The following is a 27,246-nucleotide window of genomic DNA, read 5'->3' as shown; positions in this document are numbered from 1 at the left end:
ATGAGATAAATAAGACAACTGTCTCTTAATATTCTCTCTCTCTCTCTCTCTCTCTCTCTCTCTCTCTCTCTCTCTCTCTCTCACACACACACACACACACACACACACACACACACACACACACACACACACACACGACTTTGCCAAGGGTCTTACCCAGGCTAGGCAAACATTCTACCACTGAACTACAACCCTAGCCTTTGGACTTTGGAGATAGAGGATTGCTCTGTCGACAGGCTGTGTTTGATCTTGCAATTCTCCTGCTCCTGTCTCTTGAATGCTGGGGTCGCAGTCATGTGTTGCCCTATCTGGGTTTCATGTAATATTTTGCTACAGAAAACAGGCGAGAAACATATGACCATGGTATTCTGGGTCCAAGGCAAGGAGGCCTGCCTTGTCTTCTGTCCATCTGTCCATTCTTCTGTCCACCAGGAAGTTACTAAGCTCATTGTGTACTTTGGAACACCAATAGACAAGAGAGATATCTTGCCTTCAGGAAGTAACAGAGTGATTTCAGGACTCGATAATTTGGGGGGACAACTGAGGCCTGGATCACAACATAGCTAGAGGGTTCCATGAACACACTGACTTACTTTCCCAATCTTACTTGGGGCATGGTGAAAGCTCTTGGCAGACAGTTTTTAAAGGGGGAAAAAAATCAATTTGTGGGTATGTTTATGCCAGGCTTTAATTGTACCCGTATTCTCTGGATTTTTATAGCTGGGCCTTCAGGCTCAGAGGCCAGGTTTCCTGAGCCTGTGGAATCTGGATAAAATTGTTTCTGTCTCACAGTGGGACTTGAAAGGTTGTAGCGGCGTCGGCTGGGGTGTGATTTTTATCTGGTCTGTAAAGGGACTCATCAGTGGACAGTTGGATGACTTTGGGAGCAAGGTGTTAGGCTGGATCAGGGGCTCCATATCCTGGCTTCAGAAGTACTCTGGTGGATGGGGGGAAGTAGGTTTGGAGTACCTTCCGAGAGCCTCCAAATCACCGAGTCTGGATTGTACTGAGGGCCCTATGGGAGGGGCTTACATTGAGTAAAGATGGGGAAGTTGTCATTGATGTCTTCCAGCTTGATCAGCACAGTGGCCGTGCCTGACTCGCCCCGCAGACCTTGGGCATCTCGTGCTTCTACCACGATCTTGTACTCGGCCTGTGTCTCTCTGTCCAAGTTTTTGGTCTTTGTGAAAACGAGTCCTGAAAGAAAAAAAAAAAAGTCCCACCAGGAATTGTGTTATTTGAGGGGCCTTGGGAAAATCTGGATGATAGGATCCTTCAAGAAATATACAGGTGACTCCACTATATATCTGAGACTGAGAACCCCAGGACAAAAGCCCACTACACAGCCTTGCTGTGTATGGCTAAAAGCTGGCCAAATGTATGGTCCAAAATTGTCCCTAGCCATAGAGAACCTTATGCTGAGAAGGACCACGCAGCCAACTCCAGGTTCAAAGTGAGAGTGCTATGATTGATTAGTGATGTCTGCCTTGGTACACTTAAACATGATTGGCTGTGCCGTGTCTTAGTACTGAGAGTGTTGTGCTTGATTAAAAATGTCTGTCTTGACATATGTAGAAGTGACTGCACCTTTTAGTGCTGAGAGTGTTGTGATGGATTAGTGATGTCTATCTTGGTGCACACAGAAGTATCAGTTGCATTGTGCATTTGCTAATCTTTCTGGAAGGCCCATGTTCCTAGCTGAACTAACTGGCCTTCTTTCTTGCTTCCTAGATTCAGTACTTACAGTGTTTTAAATCTGTTGAGCTGAGCCAAATTTGGCCTGAGAAGCCTTCTGTACTTGCAGACTTGAATCTTTCTGTGATGAGCTGTAACCTAGTAGTATGTAAAATAAACTAAAATCTTAACTTAGGCGGATGCTCAGCCAATCCCAGCAGCTGCGCTTCAGTCGCTCATAGGCCTGCCACCTGTTTAAAGCTATTCAAATAAGGCAGACACCCCAGCTGTAACCAACTGAGCTGTTTCTAGACTGCAGGGTGGTTTGGTGTTTTTTTTTTCCCCCTGCACCATAAATATCACCCAACTATGTGGCAGCCCTGGGGCTTCTCTGAATTTGTTTAGATTCTGGGGTGTCCCAATTTGTGAACTGTTCTTTGCGAAATTAAATTTGATGAAATTTAATTGGCCTAAAGTTTTTCTCTTAACAAGGCCCTAAAAATCATGTGGCATGGCCATGTCTATGTATAATCTAATTCAAACTTCACAGCTACTGCACAAAGAACAAAGGAAGGTTTGTAGGTGTGACCTGGCTTGTCTGAGGGCTGAAAGACTGAGAAGCAGCTGGGTTAAAATCAATCATCTCTGAACACAGACATTCCAGCCAGAATCTTCCGTTGAGTCCCAATGTCTGCTTGGGTGAAAAGACCCTGTATTTCTTGCTGTGTTTGAGTGCATGCTTTGGGCAGTTATCTGTTTCCTCCTCCCCTAACCCCGCCTCCCCCATATCTTTATATGTATTAAGCATTCCTTGCCTGGATCAGTGGCTGGTGACACCTGTCGGGCTAGACTTCCTTCTGCATTGGCACCTGTAATATTTATGCCCCCTCCCCCATCCCATCCCTCCAAATAGCTACTTCTCCCAAAGGGTTAGCCATACAGACCAGAATTATCAATGGAGAAGTACTCATTTCCTTTCAGGATTTGGTACATGACAGTGGCATGGCCTGCTACGGTGGGGTCATCTGCATCCACTGCAGTCACACGGATGACAGAGGTCCCTGTGGGGACAGAGAGAGAGAGAGAGAGAGCTCATGACTGTGGCCCTCACCCCATTCCCTGGGAGTAGACAGATGGGGTTCTGTTGTTGTGCCAGAGGGGCTATCATGAGAGCAGAGTGCTAGCAATGCTAGGCCCAGCCAGAGAGAACAGGTGCTTTCTGTTTGTGGGAGAAATGAAGAAGGAAAGATATTAGGTGGTTTTGCTTTTTCTGAAAGTGAGGGAATGTGCGACTGGGAAGGGGCCTCCAGAGAGGTGGGGGTTACATTTCTCATCCTTTTTTCAAGGTCTGGCCCCAGGGCCCTGATCACACATCCTGAACAGAAGAGTAGAGGGGGTTCACTTTCCCTAGACCTTCTAGAAGCAGGATGAGGTCATGCTAGTACCTCCTAGGCCACATCTAGAGTGATGGCACTCTCTGCGGCTCAGGATGAGGGCCCAGGCTATCCTGATGCTCAGTGCTCAGCACATGATTAGGATGATTAAGGTGAGGGTTTTAGTTTGGGACTAGGTCAGAGGTTAGCCTTTAGGGACCGATTTTGAAGTCAGGTAAAGGGGTGACGCAGCGTTAAGACCACTTCCTTGAACTTACTGAAGCCTGGCTCTAGGCATTGAGGTGGCTAATGTGTGAGATGTTTTCAGGCTCGGGTTGAGGAGAGGAGACAGAGAGCAGATGAGGCACATACCCATAGCTGACATCTCTGGCACAGATGCGTTGAATACCTGGCGTGTAAACACAGGCCAGTTGTCATTTATATCATGAACCTTGACAATGAAGTGGGAAGATTGTTCTAGGTTTTCGTTGGTCTCCTTGTCCACAATGAGGGCAGTAAGGTTGTACTCAGTTTTCTTTTCCCGGTCTAATCTCTCAAAGGCATACACATCTCCTGTGTCAGGATCGACCCTGAAGATTTTGCCAACAAACGGTCCTTGCAGCACATACTTAGCATTCTTACTGTTGATGCTGGACATGATCTGGGAAAGAACAGGTCACGTGAGGTAGGAATGGGCAGTGTGGCTGCTTGCATTTGTGAGAGCGTGGGCGCACACACGAGCGTGTATGTTTGTGTGTGCGCATGCATGTAAGGATGTTTGTGTGCATGCATGTGCACAAGATCATACGGGTAGTGCTGAGTGGGGAGCCTAAGTGTGACTCCGAGGTTTTCAACGAGAACTTTTGACTGCTCAGCAGTGAGCTCCTCTTCACCAGGCGGTTGTAAGCGCTTTGGTGATGGGCCCAATGCGTAGAATGGTGCCTGGCGCCTGGCAACACATTTGCCATTGAAGAATAAAAAGTATCTTTTCCCCCTCAGAAGACACTGATTGTTACTCTCTCATTTGTAACATGGAGCTAGTGGGATTTCTAAGGTTGATTTGCACTAATGGGTACAGCTTCCTGTTTGGAAATGAATGCCAGGAAACCTTGGCTTCTCTTGTTGTCCCCCTGAAAAAATGAGATACGTGCCATCAGTGTACTGGAGTTGGCTTTTATGAACATGGCTTTGAAAACTAGGCTAGAATTGTGGAATATTTGTGATCTGGTTGTTAAACATGGTCACGTTAAAAATTAAATTATATGAATGTACAAGGAAATAAATCATTGCTATGAATGGTTTGTTACCCCAGGATTTGGGCATTCAGCACCAACTTCGGTGACATGCCTCTGGGGATGCGTTGTCTGTTGTGATTTGTCTAGCAAACATTAACAGAAATGAGAAGGACCACCCTGAATGTGGGTCTCATCCTCCTATGGGCCTGAACTGAACAAAAAGGAGAAAGTAGGTGAGGCAGCTGCATCCATTTCCCTCGGCTTCCCCGGCTGTGGACACCTCTGCTGGCATTCCTTCCTCCGCACCCCCCGTGATGGATGGGGATGGTGGGGGTGGTGGTGGGTGGTGGGCTGGAAGGGGGAGTCCCTTCAAACTGTGAGCCCAATTAAGCCCTTTCTTTCTGAAGTTCCTTTTATCAAGTCTTTGGTCACAGCACTAGAAATGTGACTAATCCAAACATGCCAGAAGCAAATATTACAGACACTCAGAATTCATGTTTCTAGGCCATGTCCCTATACTCTACCACATTCTTGAGGTTAGTGCGGCTTCTGTGTGACCACAGTGGCAATGCTGAATGGGGTACAGCCGTGTACATCTTGTACTAACTCTGCCTTCAGGGAAGTCACGGCATCAACTTGGAGGCTGAGTATTTGCACTACAGAAATTGGCAAGTTCTGCACATCTGCACTCTCCCTGAAAAGCCAGATGTCAGACATTTATCAGCACAGTGAGTGCTGGGTCCCGGGGAAATTGGTTTTGGAAGGATGCATAAAATATCCTCTTCTTGGCAATTTACGGTGTCTAACTCGAAGAACAGAAGCCCCGTGAGCCTTGCTTAACTCAGGATGTCCTGTACTTGTTAGACCACTGTGCTTTTCCTTTCTTTTAAACACATGCTACTGGTAGCTTTAGGGAAAACAGTGTGTGTCATGCACCTTGCACTGAACATTCCTGAGGTAAACGAGAGTAATCGCTAATGATAGAGCCGCAAGTCAAAAGGTGTTAGAAAGTCCGAGTGCTGAGTATTCTATTTTCATAGCCTGAGGATATTGGGTGTATTAGAGTATAGTATTATATGAGCTCAAAATAGTACTTTTCTAGGAGGCTAGAATGACCAAAATGAGAATTCCATTTGAAAAAAACCAGAAATTGGATGCCTACCAGGTTATCAGGTCTGCTATGGAACCCACAGATACCACAGGACCCATTCTGGCTCTCGGCACTGAGCCTTCTAGTGTAAGGCCAACAACTCATGAGGGTGGCGTTTGAGGGTCAGATGGAGCAAGACCCTCCCCATGTGCAGGTGTGCGGTAAGGCGTAATTAAGAAGGTGGGATGAGAACGGAGGGAGTGGCCAGGAGGTCAAGAACGTTAGTCTCAGGGAAGAAGGAGATTCCAGAAGAGTGTGGACCAATCCCACGAGGTCTAGAAAGTCTCCCTAGAGCTTAGCAGTTGTTCAATAATTAAAGCCCTTGGTGAGGGGGCCAGGGGGTGACAACTGTGTGGAAGGCTTGGAAACCAGATGGCAGAGCACAGAGAGGATTCTGGAAGGGGAAAGAGCAGACATATGGAGGGAAGGCCCTTTCCCTGAATGGCCATTGGAGGAGGGAGGCCGGCAGCAGGTGGGACTAGCAGAGATCCTGGAGCAGGAAGTGTGGTGTATAGGGGGTAGGTGGGCCCGACGCACACACGGGGCAGGTAATGAGCTAGACCAGGCAAGAGGCCTCGGTCCAGGTCTGTAACCTGTGGCATGTGTCGACAGCAGGCAACAAAGAAGAGCGAGGAGCCTGATGCCCTGTTTAAAGGCCAGATTAAGCTGTGGCGCTGGTCTTAACCAGGACCTGTGCTCTGCATGAAGGCACAGACGGAAAGCAAACTAACTTGGAAATGGAGTGAACAGTGCCCGTGTCACGAGTGTCCAATATATCTTTTTTAAAAATCCCTTTTCTTTCCTTCTCTTCCTCTCCCCCACATCTCCCTTCCTTTCTCCCTCCCTCCCTCCCTCTCTCCCTCCCTCCCTCCCTCCCTCCTTCCTTCCCTCCCTTTTTTTTTTTTTTTTTGACAAGGTCTGGCTATATAAGCCAGGCTGGTCTTGAACTCCCCATCTTCTCGCCTCAGGCTCCAGAATGCCAGATTATAGCATACACTGCCACGCTTGGCCCAATTTCATTTAGATAGACATTAGTTTTTACAACTCTTCTTAGACTTAAAGAAAATTTAAGATACCAGAGCTTAGAGTTCCTGGGTGCCTGCTCCCTTCACCTCAGCATCACGCCTTACATTAGTGTAGTCCCATGCTACAATAAAGGGATCAAAACAGATGAAGCACTATTGATTAACATAGAGAGCTTATATAGATTTTCTTTGTTAAACCTAATATTTATGTTCCCCCATCCAAGATGCCATTTAGTTATGATGTTTTTCAAAGCTTATTTGGGTTGTGACAGCTTCTGAGAACTGTATTACTTTTGATGACCTTGGTAGTTGGGAGGAATGCTGGTCAGGACTCACCCTGGACACCCTCCCATTTCAGTGTCTCGGATTTTCTCACCACTGAACTGGGGTTATAGATTTTTGCCCTTCCCCTCTTTCTACTATCATTGGGTTTGGGTGAACTAGCTTTCTGCCAACAGCTGCGCTGCCCTGGGAGGCTGCTCCCAGCTGGCTCCCATTGTCCATGCAGGTTTATAAACAAAAGTGCCAGACTTTGACCTTGATAAACATGTGCTTCCTTCAGATTGTGTCCTCAGAGCCAGGAGGGGATCCTTGGAGTTCTGTGTTTGTGTCTTTTACAAACTCTTGTTTTAGCCAGGGAGGGGAGCACGTGCTGTTCCTCTACTCCTCCAGCCCTATGCTAGGTACCAAAGAGGCTTTGTTGTCACAAGACACAACCCATCTACCACCCTTCCAAAGCTTGTCCTGGTTGGCGTTGGCCTCCACTTTCTCATAGCTCTTCCTGATTCGAATCATTCTTCAGATGTCCCTCAGGGCTAGCCGCTCTCCTCAGAGGGTGATTCATATCCAGTTGTCCCATTGGGAAAGTCATAGCTGGGCTGATGGCATTTCCCTCTATGACACAGGGTTCACTGTGTAGTTCCAGACTTGCGTCTTTCCTTTTGACTGGCCGGGTGGCAAGATTTACATCACTCAGTGGAAAGCCATTTTTGGAAGCCAGACCGGCCTCTGTGCCCAGTCAGCTGGCTGTGGGTGGGGCTGTTAGTGGACACTTCCCAGGCAACTCCATCTGCTTCCTTTAGCAGGGGTTGAGGAGACAATTCTAGTGCCTTGTCCAGACTTGTGCTTCAGCCTATTTCTGTATCTCCAGAACACTCCCATCCCCACCTTTTGTGTGGTTCTTTGATATGTGCTGTTTCTCTAGATGTCAGTTTCTTGAACTGTGGTCTTTAATATCATGCGGAGTCATGTGCCTAAATATAGGAGTTGTGGAAAACATCAGCAACACTGAATGATTTCTTGATCCACAGTGACAAAAAAAAAAAAAAAAAAAGTAATTCATAATCCAATGTCTGATTTTTTTTTTTCAGTGCTTGCCTGTGTTGTTGCCTTGGTTCTTGGTGCACAACGTATGTGCTAGGCATTGTGTGTGTCATCGTGCCACATGCCATCAATGAGTGACACCTGAAACACTTGGCTCAGATTTGACACAACTGTATAGACTATGGTGATTTTACTATGCACACAAAGTTTTCTGCTTTAATAGAAACAATGGCAAAAAAAGAGACCTAAAGAGACCTTAAAGGATACATATTATATAATATATATATATATATATATATACACCTTTATAGGAGATAATCTTTAAATATATGTATCCTTGTAGGAACGTGTGTGTGTGTGTGTGTGTGTGTGTGTGTGTGTGTGTGTGTGTCCTGGAGATCATTGTGTAGACCAGATTGGCCCAAAACTCACAGAGATTCACCTGTCTTTGCCTCCTGAGCACTGGGATTAAGGATATTGCATCCATGCTTTGTGTGTTTGTTTTTGTTGTTGTTGCTGGTTTTTTCAAGGGGGGGGGGTGGTGGTTGAGACAAGATTTCTCTGTGTAGCCCTGGCTATTCTGGACTCTCTTTGTTGACTATACTGGCTTTGAACTCACAGAGATCTGTCTGCCTCTGCCTCCTGAATGCTAGGATTAAAGGCGTGGGCCACCATGCCCAGCATACCAGCATGTCTTGTAAAATAGACTTTTAACACTTTTCTTGAATCATCCCTCAGCATATAAAAGTCAACATTAGTGCATCGTTGAACTGAGTCGTGTCAGAACATTTGATTTTAAAAGTTTCTGTTTGAGTTGTTGGCTTAAGTTTTATTTTATTTTATTTATTTTTTAATTTTAATTTTATTAAGTTATTTAGATTACAACTCAATTGTTATCCCATCACTTGTATTCTCCCATTCCTCCCTCCCTCCCGCTTTCACCCTATTCCCCTCCCCTAGGTCTAAGACCGAGGGGGACTTCCTCCCCCACTATATGGTCATAAGCTATCAAGTCTCATCTTGGTAGCCTGCTTACTCTTTCTTTGAGTGCCATCAGGCCTCCGAACCAAGGGGAGGTGGTCAAATATGGGGCACCAGAGCTCATGTCAGAGTCAGTCCCTGCTCTCCACATAACTGTGGAGAATGTCCTGTCCATTGGGTAGATCAGAGTAGGGCTTCGATGTTTACTACTTGTATTGTCCTTGGTTAGTACAATAGTTTGAGCAGAGCCCCCTGGGCTCCGATCCACCCATCACGATGTTCTTTTTGTAGGTTTCTAGGACCCTCTGGGTCCTTCTATTTCCCCAATAGGTGAATGAATTTTAGCTTTTAATTAGGAAAGAATTTCCAAAATAGTTCTAAACATGTTTTTGCCATTTGCGTTATGTTTTCATGCACAGCAGTGCTCTTACATTGACTGTTATAGAACCCAACTATTGACCCAGGGGGCATTATACCTTAAAACAGCTCACAGGACACAAAAGCAGGCAGACTTTTGTGACCTTGAGGCCAGCCTAATCTATATAGTGAGTTTTAGGACAGCCAGGGCTAAAAGTGAGACCCTGTTATAAACACATAGACAGACAATAGACAAATACAGCTATTGTTAAAAACAACAAATCCAATGTGCTTTATGCCTATTGTCTCAAATATTAAGCCAAGGGTTTTGTTTGTTTGTTTCTTTCTTTTTTTTTGTTTTTTGTTTTGTTTTGTTTTGGTTTGGTTTTTCGAGACAGGGTTTCCCTGTTTTAGCCTTGGCTGTCCTGGACTTGCTTTGTAGACCAGGCTGGCCTTGAACTCACAGCAATCTGCCTGCCTTTGCCTCCCGAGTGCTGGGATTAAAGGCGTGCACCACTACCAGCCCAGCCAAGGTTTCTTGAGATTTTATTTTGTGCGTGGGTCCACGTGTGTCTGTGGGGGTGCGTGTACGTGCACATGTATGTGTCTACATGTAGAGGCCGGAGGACAACCTTAGGTGTGTTTCTGAGGCATTCTCTTACCAGCCTGAAGCTTGCCAAGTAGGTTAGACTGGCTGGTTCTCAGGCTTTAGGGACTGACATTGTGATCACGCACCACCATGCCTGGATTAAGACTTTATTTGTAAACAAGTATCAATTTCATTACAATTCAAATTTGCTTTCATTTTAATAAATGCTAAGATTGCATGTATACCAAAGAATTGTCTAAAACAATGAATTTATGATTTATTATCAGTTAATGTTGATTTGTATATCTATTTTTATATATCTATATAACCTGTTGCATAAAAATCCCTTGGGCACAAAGAGGTTGTAAGTGGTAGAAGCTTGAGAAGGCCTGCTCTAGGCCCAGAAGAAGGTGGTAAATTATTTTTGTAAAGGGCCAGAGAGAAAGCAGTTTGGCTTTTTGGATCATATAGTCTTAGTCACAGCTATTCCACGTTGCCATTATTATATGGAAGCAGCCATGGACAATTAGTATATTAATGTGGCTATGTCCCAATAAAACTTTATATATAAGACCAGGCAGAGGGCCATATTTGGCCTGGAGGCAGAAATTTGTACATCCTCAGTATGCATGAGAGTAGGGAGCACATTTTGCCCAGTGCTGTCTTCCTAGAACACAGTCTAGGCTTGGAACTGTGTTCTCCGTCCAGTACGTTGACCTGGTCCTTTTTATAGCTGATGTGTGGGTTCAGAGATGTTGACGTAGTGAGATGTGAATGCTGTCAGTTTTCCTCCTCACAGAACGCTCTTCAAATGCTTAATCCATTGATCTCTCGTTGCATGGGAAATTTCACTATGCCGGGCATTCCTTTGAACTAGAGTGGGTGGGTGATTTTCTTTTCTTTTCTTTCTTTCTTTCTTTTTTTTTAATGTCTATGACAATTTGACACAGTGAGAAGGTTCATCATTCACTTAGATTGTCTCCAGGCTCTTCCAAGATGGCCTTGGTCATGTTTTAGAGTTGGATAATGAAGTCACAGACCTTGATACTGCCTCCCCAGTGGACATGCTTGGGTCAAACACCTCGTGATAGAGGGTCCTGCCATTTGGGGAGCTGTGTGGAATCATGGGGAGCCTAGCAAGGATAATCTGTGAAAGAATTTTTTTTTCTCCCCTTATTTTATTATATTAATGGCAGTATCTTACTATGTAGCTCAGGCTAGTCTTGAACTCTTGATATTTCTGCTTTGGTCTCTTGAACGCTGGGACTACAGGTTTACACCACTATGCTTGATGAAAAGGATTTTTTTTTTTTTTTTTGAGGAGGTTCAGGGCCCATGACCAGAATTGGTATAGCATTGTCACCTGTGTGACTTTGTAGAAGGCTGCTGAGACCTTTCTTGGTCTCTCAAGTGGGACCGTTGAATGCAGCCTTAGCTGATTCTTCCCTTAGCTCCTAGCTCTCAAGACAGGCTGGTCTCCTCACCCTTAGCACACAGTGGCCTTGTTAGGGATTTCTACTCTGTAGAGATTAGTGTAGGAGACGATGATGCTCACTGCTCTTCTGCCATGGTTACATCCTTCATCACAACCATCATCACTTGCTTACTCTCCTTCACCAGGGCCACCCACGACCATCACTACCACCACATCTCCATAATTACCACTATTACCACCTTCTCCATCCCCTCACTGTCACTGTCTTCACCATCATTACCACCAGCACCACCTCCACCATCTACTCCTTTACCAACCATCACATCCACCTCCACCATTGAATCAACACTACTGCTGCTCTCTCTGTAATAGCCTCCACTCTTGTGGTGGTTTGAACAGGAATGGTCCCCATAGGTTCATATGTTTGAATGCTTAGAGAGTAACCTTATGAGGTGAGGCCTTGTTGGGGTAGGTGTGGTCTTTTTTGGAGGAAGTGTGTCACTGGGGGTGGCATTTCCGGTTTCAAATGCTGAAGCCAGGCCTAGTGTTTCTTTCTCTTCCTGCTGCCTACGGATCTAGGTGTAGAACTCTTAGCTGCCTTTCCAGCACCATGCCTGACTGCATGCTGCCATATTTCCCACCATGGTGATAATGGGCTAACCTCTGAAACTTCAATACAACCTTTAATTAAACATTTCCCCCTATAAGAGCTGTGGTGGTCATGGTGTCTCTTCACAGCAACAGAACAGTGGCTAGGACAGCTTCATCTCCTTACCTGAGTGACTAATATTGTGGCTTCAAAGTGAAATGACTCCGAGAGGCTCATTGATTTAAACACTTGGTAGCACTATTTTAGAGGGTTGTAAAACCTCTAGGAAGTAGAGCCTTGCTGGTGGAGGCAGCTCACTAGAGTGGGAGATGAGGTTTTCATGAGACCCTTTCCCTCCTACCGGGCTGCCTCGTCCAGCCTTGATGTGAGGGTTTATGCTTAGTCTTATTGTCTCTTGTTATGCTGTGTTCGGTTGATATCACTGGGAGGCCTGCTCTTTTCTAAGGGGAAATGGAAGAGCAGTGAATCTAGGAGAGAGGAGGTGGGGAGGGGACTGGAGGAGAGGAGGGAGGGGAAGCTGTGGTTGGCATGTATCGTTTGAGAGAAGAATAAAGAGAAAGAAAAAAAGAGAGAAAGAAATGTGAAAGTAGCTAATACAACTATCATTGTCACTGCCCCAGTCACCTCCTCTCCCACCACCCATGGTCACATAGACTCAGTGCCTTGGTAAGGCAGTGTATCCTGGTAGAAATATGTGGATGAGGAGAGCAGTTCACTGCTGACATCCAGGAAGCAAAAGGTGAGAAGAGGGAGAGAAAGGGAACCCTGGTACCCACATCTCCTTCAAGCAAACTTCCTTCTCCTAGGCATTTCTCCTAAAGATTCTACCACCCTCCCTGGGGCCACATCCTTTAGCACATGGTCTTTAGGGGACACTGAAGACCTAAATTATAACATTCTGTTTTAATCAATTAATTGCTAATGTATACATACATGTGTGAGTGCATGTGTGTGTGTGTGTGTACATACATGCATCAACCTAAGAAGGCAACTAGTAGGAGTTGTTTGTGTCTCTCCTTCTACCATGTGGGTCCTGACGACTGAGCTTAGGTTATCAGACTTGATGGCAAATGCCTTTGCCTGCTGAGCCATCTCTCTGGCCCATAAACAAGCACATGAAACATTTGTGTGCATGTATGTGAGGGTAGGCATGTGTGCCACAGCACGCATGCAGAGGTCTGAGGATTGCTCCCAGGATGCTGTTCTCTCCTGCCACACTGGCACTCAGGCCATCAGGCTTGTGTAGCGGCACGCTTATCTGCTGAGCCATCTGGCCAGCCCTAAATGATGGCATTCTGCCTTTGACTACTGAGGGCCCATGCTTATCTCACAACACAAAAGGAACTGAACCCATCTGCAAGTGTCCCTATGGTATCTTCAGCTCTGCATTGCTCAAAGGAAGTGGCCTCTGAGACCCAAGGACAGCTTTTGGGCCTTTAAAAACAAAGGCCAAGGCCAGAATAAAAGCTTCATACTCCAAGAGACACTGGTACATAAGAAGCATTCCTGTTTCATAAGGGAGGAAAGTATGGTGGCTAGTGCTCGTTACCAGCTTGACTGCCTCTAGGGCCTCTCATGGGACGAGCCTCTGGGCTCACTTGAGAGGGATTATCTGTGTCAGGATAACCTTTGGGCATGGCATTGAGGGATTTTCTGTTTTTCTTCTTTCTATTCGTTGAGGTGGGACTACCCGCTCACCGTGAGTGTGGCGCCATTCCCTCGGCAGAGGTCCAGGACTGCTCTTGCCTGTGGGTGTCATATACCCAGATGCTTTAATCCCCTGCTACCTTGCTTCCTCTTGATGATGATTGTGCCCTTGAGCTGTGAGCCAAAACAAACCCTTCCTCCCCAAAGTTGCTTTGGTTAGAATTTTTTAAATCACAGCAACTAGAAAAGAAACTTAGACAGGAAGGAAGAGTTGGACTAGAGTAAGATGCAGACCCAGCATGGAAACCATCAAATCTTAGAGCTCAGGGTCTAGCATGTAGGGCGCAAGGCAGAGGATTTGAGATCCAGGGCTCAGGCATCCTGTCCCCTGTGGCCTGTCTGGTTGCAGTCTTCTCTTGTCACTCTAGGTCTGGCTCTACGTCTGCATTTCTGACATATCTAACTTTTTTGGAATCTTCATTAGAGATTCACCTCCATTCTTCTGGATCTGTAGGCCACCTCCTCAGGGAATGCCTTCAGGGGCTCCACACCTACTATGCTATCTGTCTTTCCAGGGTATCCCTCACTTTCCTCCTCACCATCACCATGACAATTATCATTACTACCTCACCATAATTATTGTTATTATCATTTTCTTTATTATCACTGGCATTACCACCACCACCAGTATTATTATTATTATTATTATTATTATTATTATTATTATTATTATTACTATCATCATCATCATTATCATCATCAATGAAAAACATATTCAGCATTATCACCACCACCATCTCCACTGCCATCACTTTCACCAACACAACCACTAACTCCCTCACCTTCTTTACTATCAATACAAGTACCTCTACCACCACCAGGACCACCAGCTCCACCAGCACCAGCATCAGCACCAGCACCACCAGTACCACCACCAGCACCACCACCAGCAGCACTACCAGCACCAGCACCAGCACCACTGGCTCCACCAGCACCAGCACCAGCACCACCAGCACCAGCACCACCATCACTTTTCTCTTTCTTAGCACAACCATCATCACAGTTATCACCTTCCCTGTTATTACCACTCTGCTCACCACCTCCACCCCCTTCAGTGACAACCAATCCTGTATTCATCACCATCTGTGTGTGCTACATGGCCATGATTATGGTCCAGATGACTTCCGTCACCCTGGAGCCCAGTGCTTACCTTTCCCACGTAGTGGGGCAGGGAGGAGTTTTTCTCCTCATCTATATGCATTTGATTCCAAATCCAGGCTCTCTTTTGGCGATGGTGGACAGGCAGCATGCCGGAGGTGTCTATCTGGGGATGGTTAGGGCCTGCCATTGCTGTCGCTGCCAGCAGGCCCAAGAAGATGCCCAAAGCAGCAGCCATCTCTGTGAGCCTCTGCATCCTTTCCCAGAGGCACTGACCTGGGGGAAAAAGGACAGAAAACATCAGGGCAGAGTGGCCACAGTCCTAGGGTGTGAGCAGCTCACTCTAGGAACCAAAATTTCTTTGTCATGCTCCTCCTTTGTCAGTCACTCAGATGACACCAGTAGAATGAGACACTAGTCTTAGTGGGCTGAAGGCAAGCCAAGAAACAATTTCTCCTTACACCCACATAGGCTGCTGTGAAAGCAGGTGCAGGGGTATGAGGTCCCCAGGAGGGTGGGACTGACTCCTGGGATACTGATGCTTATGCTTCCAAAGCACCATGGGAGCACTCAGATTATCGCCATTTTACAAAGGAGGGAACTAAGGCTCAGAGAGGTAAACTGCAAGTGAGAATGAAGCCCAGGCACCTGGCCACAACCAGTTACCTTCACCGAGCGCTCGCTGTTTACCTGGCTCCATCCTAGGTGCTTTGAGACACACCATTTCATTCTATCTCCCTTCCGTCTCTTTTTATAGACAAACGAAGACACTTAGTAACATCCCCAAATCACCCCAGACTGTTTGGGGAACAGAGTCAAAACTTGGACTAAGTTTGTGAGGCCCTGAATTCCAGCTCTTCCCTGAGGCCTTTCATGTCCCAGCAGCTGATCTGGGATAGGTTTAAGGTTCCTTTTAAACATCTCTCCAGCTCCTTCCAGCCTGAAAACCCCTCTGGCTTCGATGTTGCCTTAAGAGAAGGCTCCTAGAAGCTGGGCAGTGATGGAGCATGCCTTTAATCCCAGCCAGTGTTAAACAGAAAAACCTTGCCTGGAAAAACAAAAACTAACAGACAGACAAACAAAAAAACAGACAAGGGGGGTTGGGGAAAAGACTCCTAGAAAATCCCAAACATCTTAATCCAGAGGTTAGCACTCACTCCAGAGCTCACAGGTGATAGCTACCTTGGGGGCTGGGTTTGATGGGATTTGAGAGACTGAGGTACACAGGCTAGCTCATGGGTCCAATATGAAACAGAGTGCGGGTCTGTTGAAGTAGAGATGAAAGAATTTTAAACTTCACAGGGGCCCCTTTGAAGCACAGGCCCTTTGCAGTTGTACAGGCTGTATGCCCTGGAAGGCAACCTGTAGGCTTGGAATATGGGTCATTCAGAGATCAAGCCCTAAATCTAGTCTAAGTTTCGAGAATGGAAAATTTCCAGGGCCTCATGGTGGTGGAGGCCATGACAACGTGGCCATCACTTACTATTGCATCTCAGCCCTGACCTCCCGTGACACCCATCTGGGGTCCCTGTGTCACTGACCTGCAGTTCCTGAGATGGTATAGGGGGAGAAAATGGGTGGGTGGGGGTAGGAATCAGAATGAGTGTCTGGAGAGAGATGAGAGCTTTCAGGAATGAAGAAGGGGTGGCCTCCTCTCCTGCTATTGAGGGAAGGGGTGGGTCCTATTTATCACAGGATCTTGCTAAACTCCAGTAACACCATCTCTGGACCACTGGCGCCAGGCTGGCCTCAGTGAGGGCTGGGCTGTCTGTGCTGATCTTAGCACCCATGGTTCCTGCCCTTCAGCTCCTCTTAGTCTGTCCTAGAAGGAAGTGGACTCCACCATCCCAGCATGGGGGAGGGGGCGCTGAATACAAGTGCTATGTGCCTAAAGGAGGCTCTGTGTCCCCAGACCTTGTCTTCTTCAACCATCAACAAAGAGTCTGCCCAGAAAATGCTGGGGCCTCCTGGAGTAAGATACCAGGCAGAAGGAAGGCTGTGAACAAACGGTAGGGAAGGGTAATGGAAGCAGAAGGCCTGCCAGGAATCTGGTTCTGACTTAAGCAGGTGGCTGTGTGACCCTCTGCCTCTACCTTGCAGGCGTGGCTATGTAAGTGAGTCATTTCCTTCTTTGGCCTGGGAAGAACTGCCAGGCTTGGGGTTTTCTGTTCCCCTCCAGTGAGAAGTGACTAGGAAATAGATAAGTGGTGTAGTAGGAAGTGAAACGGAGGAGGGGAGAGAGTTCTCAGGCCAGGGGTAAGTAAAGGATGAGAGCCTAGGCTATGGGGCACAGCTGTGAGACAAGAAGACCTGCCTTGGAGCTGTTCGCCACACTGGGACCAACAGGAAGATGAGAGAGTGGGAATCCCGCCGGGAGACGCGGCTGTGAGGAGGAAATAGCTGGCAGAGACTGGGAGACCATGGACGGCCTTCCTGAGATGCGTTTATTGTATTTTGTGGCACGGTGGGGGGAGGGGTGGTGTAACCAAGGTGGAACCTCCTGTATGTTAGGCAAGTGCTCTATCACTGAGCTACGCTCTCAGCCCTTGCAGAAATTTACTTAAGGCCACACTTGAGTGCCAGCTCCAAGAAGGCCAGCAGGAGGAAGAGAATTTCAGGAAGCAGCACCAGCAAGAATGCCGCCTGCCCCATGTAGAAGAGCAATTGTCATACCTGAGGAACCGACGAAGTCCCCAGGGTCATACAGAAATGAGAAGCAAAGGCCAAGGCAGTGGAGAGAGGCTACGTCAGTGTGACAGGTGAATAATGTCTTCCAAATAATATCCACGTCCTATACGCTGGGACCTGAAAGGTTGCCTTATATGGCAAAACGGACTCTTGGCAGCTATACCTAAGTGGGGGATCTTGCTTGAGATGTGGAGTTGATCCTGGACTGCCCAAGATAGTCCCTGCGTCTTTCGAAGATAGGAGGAGGAGGAGGAAGAGGAAGAGGAGGAGGATTAGATTCAAACATAACCTGTGGCTAGGTCTGGTGAGGCAGACCTGTAATCCCACCCGCGTAGCTAGCTGTGACAGGAGGGTCTCAGGATCAAGGTCTTCCTTGGCTACCGCGTGAGTCCAAGGCTAGCCTGGGAAACCCAGGGAGACCCTGTGTCACAAATAAGGATGCGGCCCACCTGGTAGACTATTGCCCAGTATGCACAAAGCCTGGGTTTTTATCTCCAATACCACGTAAACAAGGCATGGTGGCACACACCCATAATCCCAGCATTTGAAAGGTGGAGGGCTGGATGTGGTGGTACACGTTTTTAATCCCAGCACTCAGGAGGCAGAGGCAGGTGGATCGCTGTGAGTTCAAGGCCAGCCTGGTCTACAAAGCGAGTCCAGGATAGCCAAGGCTAACACAGAGAGACCCAGTCTTGAAAAAACAAAACAAACAAGCAAACAAACAAACAAACAAAAAAGAAAAAGAAAAAGAAAGAAAGAAAGAAAAGAAAAGAAAAGAAGGAAAAAAAAAAAAGAAAGGTGGAGGATCAGAAGTTCAAAGGTCATTCTCAGCCACACAGGAAGCTGGAGGGCATCCTAGTATACATGAGGCCTTGCCTCAAAAAATAAAGTGAAATGAAATAAAATCTAAAGGGAGAGCTCTGGATGCGGTTCTGCTGTAGGGCACTTGTCTCAAATATGTGAAGGCCTGGATTCCAGCACCAGGAAGAGACGTAGTGAGATGAGGCTGTGGTGCTGAGAGACTACCAGCTAATGGAGGCAAAGGCTCTGGGTACGAGTCCCTTCCGAGACCTACAGAGGGGTCACAACTCTGACTTCAGCCCTCTGAGATCCATTTCAGACTCCTGGCTTTCAGAACTGGAAGGCAATGCAATAAATAAACCCACATGGCTTTAAGCCCTCAGATTTCTGGTAGCTTATCGCCATCACCAGAGGAGTATTATGGCCTGCTTATCACGCTTGTTCCTGAGCACACAATCCTGAGGTGGCACATGCCTATCATCCCGGGACTTGGGAGGCAGAGGTAGAAGGACTGCCAGGACCGTGAGGCCACTCTGAACGACACAGCAAGAGCTGCCCTCAAAAGAGTGGCAGCAATAACATCTCCCAATCATTTCTGCGAGTTTGTGTGGCTCACATCCATTTCGTCTCCTAGATCTCCCGCCCTGGCCCCACCGACCTCTGCTCTGGACATACATCTTCCCCCAGGGACTCCTAGCTTTGGCCTTCGCCTCGGGCTGGGTTTGGCCAGAGGTGTCCAGCAGGTGCTGTGGTGACAAGGGGAGAGAAAAAGGCTATGTCTTCCCTGTTCCTCTGGCCTATATTTCCCTTTGGGGTTGTACCCTCCATCATGCCAGCTTCTAGTGGGCAACCTATGTGGGGTTTGTCTCTGGACTCTGGGCTCTGCAAAGTGTCTTTCCTTTTTTCCCTTCAGCCCTAGAGTGATACTAGCTTCCCTCCATTGCTGGTCTCTGGGTGCCTCCATGTGTAGCTTTGTCCCTGTGGCCCTCCATAGCTCTTGTTGGCAGTCCCTTCAAAGAGCCTATATTCGGCACTGCATTCCTTGTGTGGCCTCTGTACTACAGAGTGAGCAAACACAGTTTCTTTACTGGTCCCTGTTAGGGATGAGAGAAGGGTTCTGAGTGCTGACAACAGCCTTTAGCTATATGAGGAAATTATTATATTGGACTCCTATGAAGCAGAGTCTACTGGCTCACAGGCGGCATTAGCCTGTTGGGGCTTTGGCTAGACACATAGAGTTCTCAGAAGATGCAGAGCTGACCTCCTCTCTGTCCAGCAGAGGCCTTGCTGTGAGACTTGGAAAGAAATCCCCGAGCCCACAAGGTCGCCCGCAAGTTCTCAACCTCTAATAGGAACGGCCCTTGCTCTCATGGTGTCCCCTGGATCAGGGCATAGGAGGTCTGCTCACTCAGCTCTCGGTCAGTCAGCATTGGTGAGGAGGCAGGGCCATGGAGTCTGGGCCCTAGGGAGGTGAGGGAGGTGAGGGAGGTGAGGGAGGTGAGGGAGGTGAGGGAGGTGAGGGAGGTGAGGGAGGTGAGGGAGGTGAGCGAGGGATGTGAGGTAGGCTAATCTCCTTGAGTATGTTATCTGATTTAAACCTTGCCACAACCCTTCAGGCAATTACCAATAGTCCCTTTCTGCACATGATGAAGGGAAGGCGCCATGGAACCTAAAATAGCTCTTCTTGTATCATTTCTTCCTCTACCTCCAGCAACAGTTGTCATAATAGCTGTTTTCAGTGCTTGGCTCTCAGAGATACCCCCTTTCTTTACATTTTACACTCACTACAGCACATCTAGGATGCAGAAATTCTCATCCCTCAGCCTTCAATGAGGAAATTGAAGTCTGGGCACTGCGCATCCCACAATCTGCCTTCTTCTAAAATCTGATCTTCTATAATACAGTCTCAGAGGGACCCAGGGAACTTCCCACTCCAAAAGCCACACTTATTTGAGTTTGGTGCTTTTAGCATTAGACATTTGGCAGAAGGGAAAGGTTTTGTAAGACAGCCATTGCCTCCTGTCCAGGGACAGAAGCTAGGATGACTGTGGTCTCATTGCAAATCAAATCTCCTAAAGGTTTAGCCATTACCCAGTTGACACTGTATCCCCTTGGTTTCACACAGCACAGTCTCATCTTTTGGTCCTTCTTATCAGCTTCAGAAAGGCTGGGTGGAATTAGGGCACCAAATGTGTCTGAGAGTTTTGAGGACTGAAGATGTGATTCTGCACTGAGCACCCCAAGTTGAACAGCTAGGAACTTGTATGAACACAGTGGCCAGGGGACAAGGAAGTGCCTAGTGGCTCAGATGTCGGTGTGGGGCATTCAGGGATTGTCCATTTTCCTGGCCACCCAGGATCTGTGACAATGCCTAATCTCATGCTTTGAGAGAAATTCCAAGTGGATGACAGGGCCTGCTGCGATCAGTCTACGAACGCCAAGAAGATCCCAATTTAGAACCAAGAGATCCCAATTTAGAACCAAGAAGATCCCAATTTAGGAGACAAAGAAAACCCTAATGCTGAGCATACACAGAGCCCAGAACCAGGGCCACTTGAGCCTCTGAGAATCTAAACATGGTTGGACTCAAGTGCCCTGAGAGGTAAGGATCTTGGAAGCTGTATCTGGAGTGGCCATGGACCAAAAGCCAGAGATGGCTCTGAAGGCTGTCTGGGCATCTGAGTAGGACAAGGCAGGCCTCCCATGGCTCTGTCTTCTGATCTCTGGGCTCCCTCTGAGACTCTAAGCATAGTCTAGTTATGAGCCCTTAACTCTAGAACCCCCTGTCCCCACTGGGCTTGGTGATGTTCCTTCCTTCCTAGGTCATACAGCACCCCTCCCCTGAAGGAAGCCAAGAGAGTACAAGGTTACACATCCTAGCATTCTAGATTACACAGCGCTTGCATTCTAGCACATTTCTTATATAGGCCTTTGTGCCTATGGACCCATGACGCAGATTGTACCATATAAAAAATTGCAAAAGTGTGCTGGGAGGAAAGGATTTGAGAAGCTGTGAGAGGGTGTGTGGGGAAGGGAGGGACAGAGCTGACATGCAGCCGGAGTCTTAGGAGGGAGCCCTTTTTTTCTCACTCATCCCCTGTGGGACATCAAGCAAAGCCCCCTTTTCCCTTTGTCTTTACAGCCCATCCATTCCTAGCACTTGGCCTCAAGGGGGCAGTGAATCGGACTCAGCCTTGAGTTCTACAGATTCCAGGCAGAAGGAAGCCCTTGGGCACAGCTGAAGAGGGTGTGTGGAGGAGCTGGAGTGTCTCCGGGGCTCCCTGGGACTCATTTCTGGCTTTGCAGCTGAACAGATGTAGGAAATTTGGCTCCAGCTAGAGCCCCTCAGCAGGACATAAGGCCAAGATCTTGGTTCGTCCTCCCCTGACCACAGGCATCTGATGCCTTAGATTCTAGCTGCCAGGTTCTGATTTTGAGAGGGTTGTTCACTGTGGGTAAAGTAAACTATCATCCATCTATCTATCTATCTATCTATCTATCTATCTATCTATCTATCTATCTAATCTTCTATATATCTATCATCTATCTGTCTATCATCTATCATCTCTGTCTCTCTCCCCATCTCTCTCCCTCTCCCCATCTGGAGCCTCATATCCAGCAAGGAGTCTGTGTAAGATCCCAGTAGGTGAGTTCCCACAGCAGTTCCGCAGAGCCGACTCCCTTACCTCCTATACAGGGCCCTGTCCTCTATCCAGCCTATGGCCTTCAGTGAGGACAAGAGCCTGTATCTGGCAGCTAAGTGGAACCCCAGGGAGAGCCTTTGATGATGGAATGCTCAGCCCCACCCCAGCCCCCTACAGACTGTGGACTTCAGCCTGGAGACCTGGGTCAGGGATGAGGGGCAGGGCGGTGGGTGGAGATGGCTCAGAACACTTGTAGGAGGGGGGGGTGTGCCTGTGCTCAGAGGCTTTGGAGCCTGAGCTCTGTGTGTGGCCCTGGGCAGCTCTGGCCTGCCTATGCCACACACTTTGAGCCTCAGCTAGGACAGGAGTTGGTTTTAAAGGTGCACGCACCCCACCCTCACTCCTCCAGTGATTTCCTGTCTTGCCTTTTTGAGCCCCCCCCGTGTTTACAACTGGGTTTTGTTAGTGTGGATTTTGGGAGGTCAGAAGGGTGAAACCAATCAGCTCCTTGGGGCTTTCTCCTCCTTTGTAGCTCAGTTTGGCAGTGAGACAGGGGTCCCCAGAGCTGCTCCTTTCCTGGGACTGCCTCCTGGCATGGAGTGTGACTTTGCTCCCTTCTGGGTCTCCCTTGTCTAGTTCCTTCCTGCAGCTTCTTACTTCCCCAGCATGAAGCCAAGTTCCCCAGCCAGCCAGTGGAGTGCGTCCCCCATCAGCCCTTCCGACTTTTCTGTCTTCTTCCCTCCTACCCCTTCCAGCCACAAGCCATCCTAAGGGTTTACTAGGATGCACAATGCTTGTCCTGTACCCAGCGTGAGCGTGCGGGAGTGCCCTTCCTAGCTTTGCTCCCTGAGTGAATCCATCCCTGAGGCTACCTCCTCCACGTAGTCTTCTGATTGCCACCAGCTCCCAGCCCAGCCTCTGCTTCCTAGTCTGAACATTCTCTGCCCAGAATCATTCTGGCCCCAACTGTGTACTTCCTCCTAGTGTCCAGGTACATGGACTCAAGGTAGGTCTGGAAGTTGGTGGTGTAGAATCCCCTGTGACAGTCTCCCATTCTGAAACTGCTTCTAATTCTCCTTTCACTCACAGGATTTAGAAGCCAACATGTATAGTTCCAGACAGCACCTTGGGTGGCCAGAGCAAATGCAAGCTGTGGTTTAATTGGGGAGAAAAAAAAAAAGGCTCTTGCCTGTTCCCAAATATCCCTTCTAACAGCTACTTTATTGCTAGATTCCATTAAGATTTGATTCTTTAGGACAATGAGATAATCTTTCCTACAGGTCCCCAGAGAGAATCCATATACTTCTGAGCAGTGAGTTAAGACAAGGCTGCCAAACTAGAACTCATAGGCCATTTCTACTGGCCTCTTCCCATACCCATGGCAGACATCACTAATCAATCACGGTTTTCATTCCTCTGCATCTTTAATACAGCTTTCAATATAAGAGTCTTCCAAGTCTTGTCTGCAATTTGTAACTGATTTACTCTGAGTCTTTGAGTGATAAGCTGTTCAAACCAGCTCTCTATCTCCCTATGGGGAGGCTCAAGCATCAGACAGATGATTCCCACCCTGGGGGTCTTTCCACCGCTTCTGAGCATCCTGACTTTGGCTGGGACGGTGGGACAATGGTGGGAACCAGGACAAGGTTCATGTGTGTTGGAACCTGTCCTATTGCTTATGTGCTTGTGATCTTGAGTCTGTTTTGCTGTATCTGGGCTTCAGCGGCTGCATCTGCAAGGAAGGCAACAAACGCTGAATCCCTGGACAGGAGGACGGGAAAAGGTGAAGCCCAACACGTACAGACAGTGCTCATTAAGTGTGCAGGTGTCTTGACCTCTATCTACCTCTCTAGTCTAGAGCTGCACCTTCCACCAGCTGTCTCACATCTGACCTCAATTCCTGGTCTTGCTGAAGGCGCGTCTCTCTCACTTCCCTGTTCTCTTCCAGGAAGAAATATTATTCATCACTGTCTGTCAACCCCTGAGCCCCATTTCTCCCTGTCAGCCTATGCATGTACCAGATGTATGGATGTGTGTGTGTGTGTGTGTGGGGTGCCTGGTTTCTCTGAGTGGATTTAAGAACTGTTCTCTGCTACAGAGAGATGGGAGACAGAGGCTGAGTTTGTGGGAGCTGTACAAGTCTTCCTGGGATCCCAAGTTCCTATTCTTCCTTCAAGAAGCTCTCTGTAATTGTTCCTCTCAATGCCAATGTAGACCAGGGTTCTGGTGGACTTATTTCCCCAGCAACAGTAGAGCTAGTCTCTTAGGGCAGATCCTGGGGCCTCTAAGGCTCCTGGTTTGTCCTTATACTGGCAGCTATGGTCTCAGTTCTGATCGTCTCTGAACTCCACTATGGAGTATGGCTATGGGATCAGCCCTGTCCTCCTTCCAGTTTATACTACTGTGTGAACTTCAGAGTGTCTGGTTAGTCTCTCAGCACCCCAGAGGTCATGTTTGTCACATGGGACTTATTTATGTCAACCGAAGGGGGTGCAAAAGAGGTGATGAAGGCAACTAGAGGTGGTCCACTCAGGCAGGGCCTTGAGCTTCTTGCTGGAGTGATGGGTAGTGTCTGCTGTCTCTGAGGTAGTCATGTAACGGTGACTCATCTAACTTTGGGGAGAAAATACGTGTGGCCCTTCTGGCTTCCTGTCCCATGTCCGGTCCTTGTTTGGCTGCACAATGGTCAGGCTGAGACTGCAGGGTGGGCAGCTTAACCCCTTCAAAGTATTGGGAACTTCTTCCAGCTCTTAGATCTGAACTTTAGAATTGGCAGGGCCGCCCTGAGGCTCAGCAGCTTCTGGGCCCCTCGGGACCACCTGGAACTCCCCAGTCCGTAGTTGGCTGGGTTCAGGCCAGATGCAGGGGAGTTTTATGACTTCCCTGCCCACCCAAGGATAGCTAATAGTTCTGGGCTGTCACAAACCTTCCTGCTCTAAAGATCCTAGAACACACCAGACTCCCAGATCCTTCAAGCTTCCTACCTGTGGCTGTCATCTGTTATTGGGGTCTGGCCTGCCTACCGTATTCCTCCAGAGGTAGAGTAGGTAAGGAGCACAGATGCCCAAAGGAGCTTACAGCACAAGTAGCTGAGTATACAGTCTCTCACTTCAGCCTTTCCTTTCACATGCTGGGTATCCGCCCCTTCCCCTGTACCCCCCACCCCCCCACCGTGCCCCTGCACAGTGCCAACAGGAGGTGAGGTGGCTGGAGAGGGAGCTTATGCCTGTGCTTTGAGATGCCAAATCTTTGTGGTATTCACAGCCACCTATTGCCTTGGGCAGTGGGGGAGTCCATCCATGATTCCCTGGCTATCTGCCTCTCACTATGCGCTAAACCCAGAGCCAACGGTGTATATCACACATAAAGACTGAAGATGCTTCCTCTACTTTATGGTCTAGAAGTGAGAGACCCTGTGTAATTCCATGTGCCAGAAAGAGCCTGTGTTGTGGAGGACGAGATCTAGGTTCGAATCTTTATCCTAACTCTTCTTTGAGTCTTGGCAGCTCTCTCTGAGTACAGAGAGAACCCATCTACCTCCTTGGACTGGATAGTAAATACAGCAGCCACTGATTTGGAGTATTCTTTCTACATATACCGTCTCCACTGCTTACCACTGATTGTGAATAGAACTGCACCCCAGAATATCCTCTCCCAATGAAGGAATGGAGATCTTAGGTAACTGTCCCAAGGCTATGTGGAAATGGCTAGGCTGGGATCAGCACTGAGGGTCAATGTCTCTAAGCCCAGCTTTCGCCTCAGAGGTCCTTGTCTCCCGGGCCTTCCAGGGACTTTGTTGCGCTGCACAGGCACAAGGGTCCTTGAGTGCTAGGTCCTGAATATCTATCTGGTGTTGGGGGAGAAATTTCAGGCTGCCTTCCTGTCCGCAACCCCCAAAGCACAAAGCAGGCCCTGTGAGTCTGGGGCAAATGAGGGGAAGAGTTCACAAACAGGGCCCCAAGGGCCCAGAGCCGAGCCTCAGAATGCCTGTCTTGAAAGTGGGAGACACTGACAGAGGGAATGAGTATCCCTTTCAGCGCCCCAAATCTCACCCTAGTCCCTTGAGGGATTATGGGAAGGGATGATGGGGAGAGGAGAGAAGGTATGGCAGACCTTGGTAAATCTATCCCTTTAGCTCCTCTCCAGACTGTCCTTTGGGCAGAAGGCAGAGCTAATGCTAGTAGGCAAGGAATCGCAAAGCTGCTGTTTGCCCATTTCATACAAAGCAGATCCCACACAAATCCAAGGCCCAGCCAGCAGTCCTCTGCCCGAGCATTCTGCGGGAGAGTGGGATCCTGTCCTCTTTGAGCCTGGTATCCGCATAGAAGCTTCAGGCCACTGGAGTCTCACTGAGTGGGACAGTCTACTTACTTGTAAGACTGCCGAGTCTTTTTCCCACATTGCCTCTGAGATAACCATGTGTGTCCTTGCACACTGAAAGGTGTATATTCCTTAGGTTCCCTCTCACTCAGAAGAAACTCAGACCTTGGAGAGGCTGGGGTCTCCTGGGAGTCGTATGCATGCCCTCCATATGGGCAAGTGAGGACCCTCCCAGCTTCGGCTCAATGGGGAAGCAGAGGAAGGTTTGAGAGGTTTGCAAGCCTCACTTACCGCGTCTGCAGGGAGCTGAAGACTCTCCACTCCTTCAAACAGTCTGTTCCAAGGTTGAGCTTTGTGTAGCGCTCCGCTGATTGCCTCAGGAGGGGAGAGGGGAGCCACACCCAGGCGGGGAGGGAGGCAGGTTTTCCAACTGGCCCTGGCCCACTTCCCCTCGGGATGGTTTCCTGTTATTGTTCCTTTGTGAGCTGCCTGCAGATAGGCAAGCCCTATGGTGGGCGGCCTCCAGCCTGGTTAGCCTAGCCTGGTGGAGGCCTTTGGAGCTGCCTGGGGTATTCAACTCATACCTCTCAATTCCAGGTCTCACACGTGGGGCTCTGAGCCTAGTGCTGGCTGTGGGCGCCCTGGGCTTTTTGTCAGGGCATTCACTATTCCCCCGAAGGCAGGTGTCATACCTCCACTTCACAGTTCAGAAAGCAGAGGCTTAATGGGTGGGTGGGTGGGGAGGGTATTTGTTTCCCAGCTGGTCAGAGAACCCAAGACATCTAGCGACGTCAGCCTCTCCACAGAGCTGCCTTTTCATGGTGACTCCATGGAACGGTGGATGAAAAGGAGGCTGTGGAGGTCTTAGGGGCAAGGTGGCCGAGAAGTGGGGCAGACAATCACTTTCAGCACCAGGGTGCCTGTCGGCTTCTTCCGGGCAGGGTGGTGTGGGTTTAAGTTCCAACGCACCAGCCTGAGTCAGTTGGTGGGTACCACCTCCCTTTACAACTACTGGGTGACGTCAAAGGCATGTGGCTTTACTTCTGATATGACCGTGGGCCAGTCAGAGCTCCGTGCCTCAGTTTCCTCATTTGTTAAATGGGACTAGACAGGCTTGAGTCAGCCAAGGTAAGAGGAGCTTAGAAGACAGTGAAACGGAAGGTGGACCAGAGCTCCCCAGAACCAAGAAGTTGGGGAGATGAGGTCAAGAGCTTGCTTATTCATTATGTGATGGGC

General features: G+C 48.3%; 1 protein-coding gene across 1 annotated transcript in view; it reads right to left on the bottom strand.

Annotated features, from left to right (window-relative positions):
• The window catches only part of Cdh5 (cadherin 5), a 36,500-nt gene extending 10,038 nt beyond the window's left edge, over positions 1 to 26,462 (bottom strand). The window contains exons 1-5 of the mRNA XM_051168501.1: positions 26,302 to 26,462; positions 14,610 to 14,833; positions 3,420 to 3,708; positions 2,619 to 2,735; positions 1,033 to 1,197 (exon numbers count right to left, since the gene is read on the bottom strand). Coding sequence (XP_051024458.1) covers positions 1,033 to 1,197; positions 2,619 to 2,735; positions 3,420 to 3,708; positions 14,610 to 14,813 — 775 coding nt within the window. The 5' untranslated portion in view covers positions 14,814 to 14,833; positions 26,302 to 26,462. The remainder of the gene's footprint in view (positions 1 to 1,032; positions 1,198 to 2,618; positions 2,736 to 3,419; positions 3,709 to 14,609; positions 14,834 to 26,301) is intronic.
• Positions 26,463 to 27,246: the final 784 nt, after the last annotated feature.

Source organism: Acomys russatus, chromosome 26, assembly GCF_903995435.1.
Source record: "Acomys russatus chromosome 26, mAcoRus1.1, whole genome shotgun sequence".
Taxonomy (NCBI): Eukaryota; Metazoa; Chordata; class Mammalia; order Rodentia; family Muridae; genus Acomys; species Acomys russatus.
Note: the sequence above shows the minus strand (reverse complement) of the source record. Positions and strands in the feature narration are given on the sequence as shown.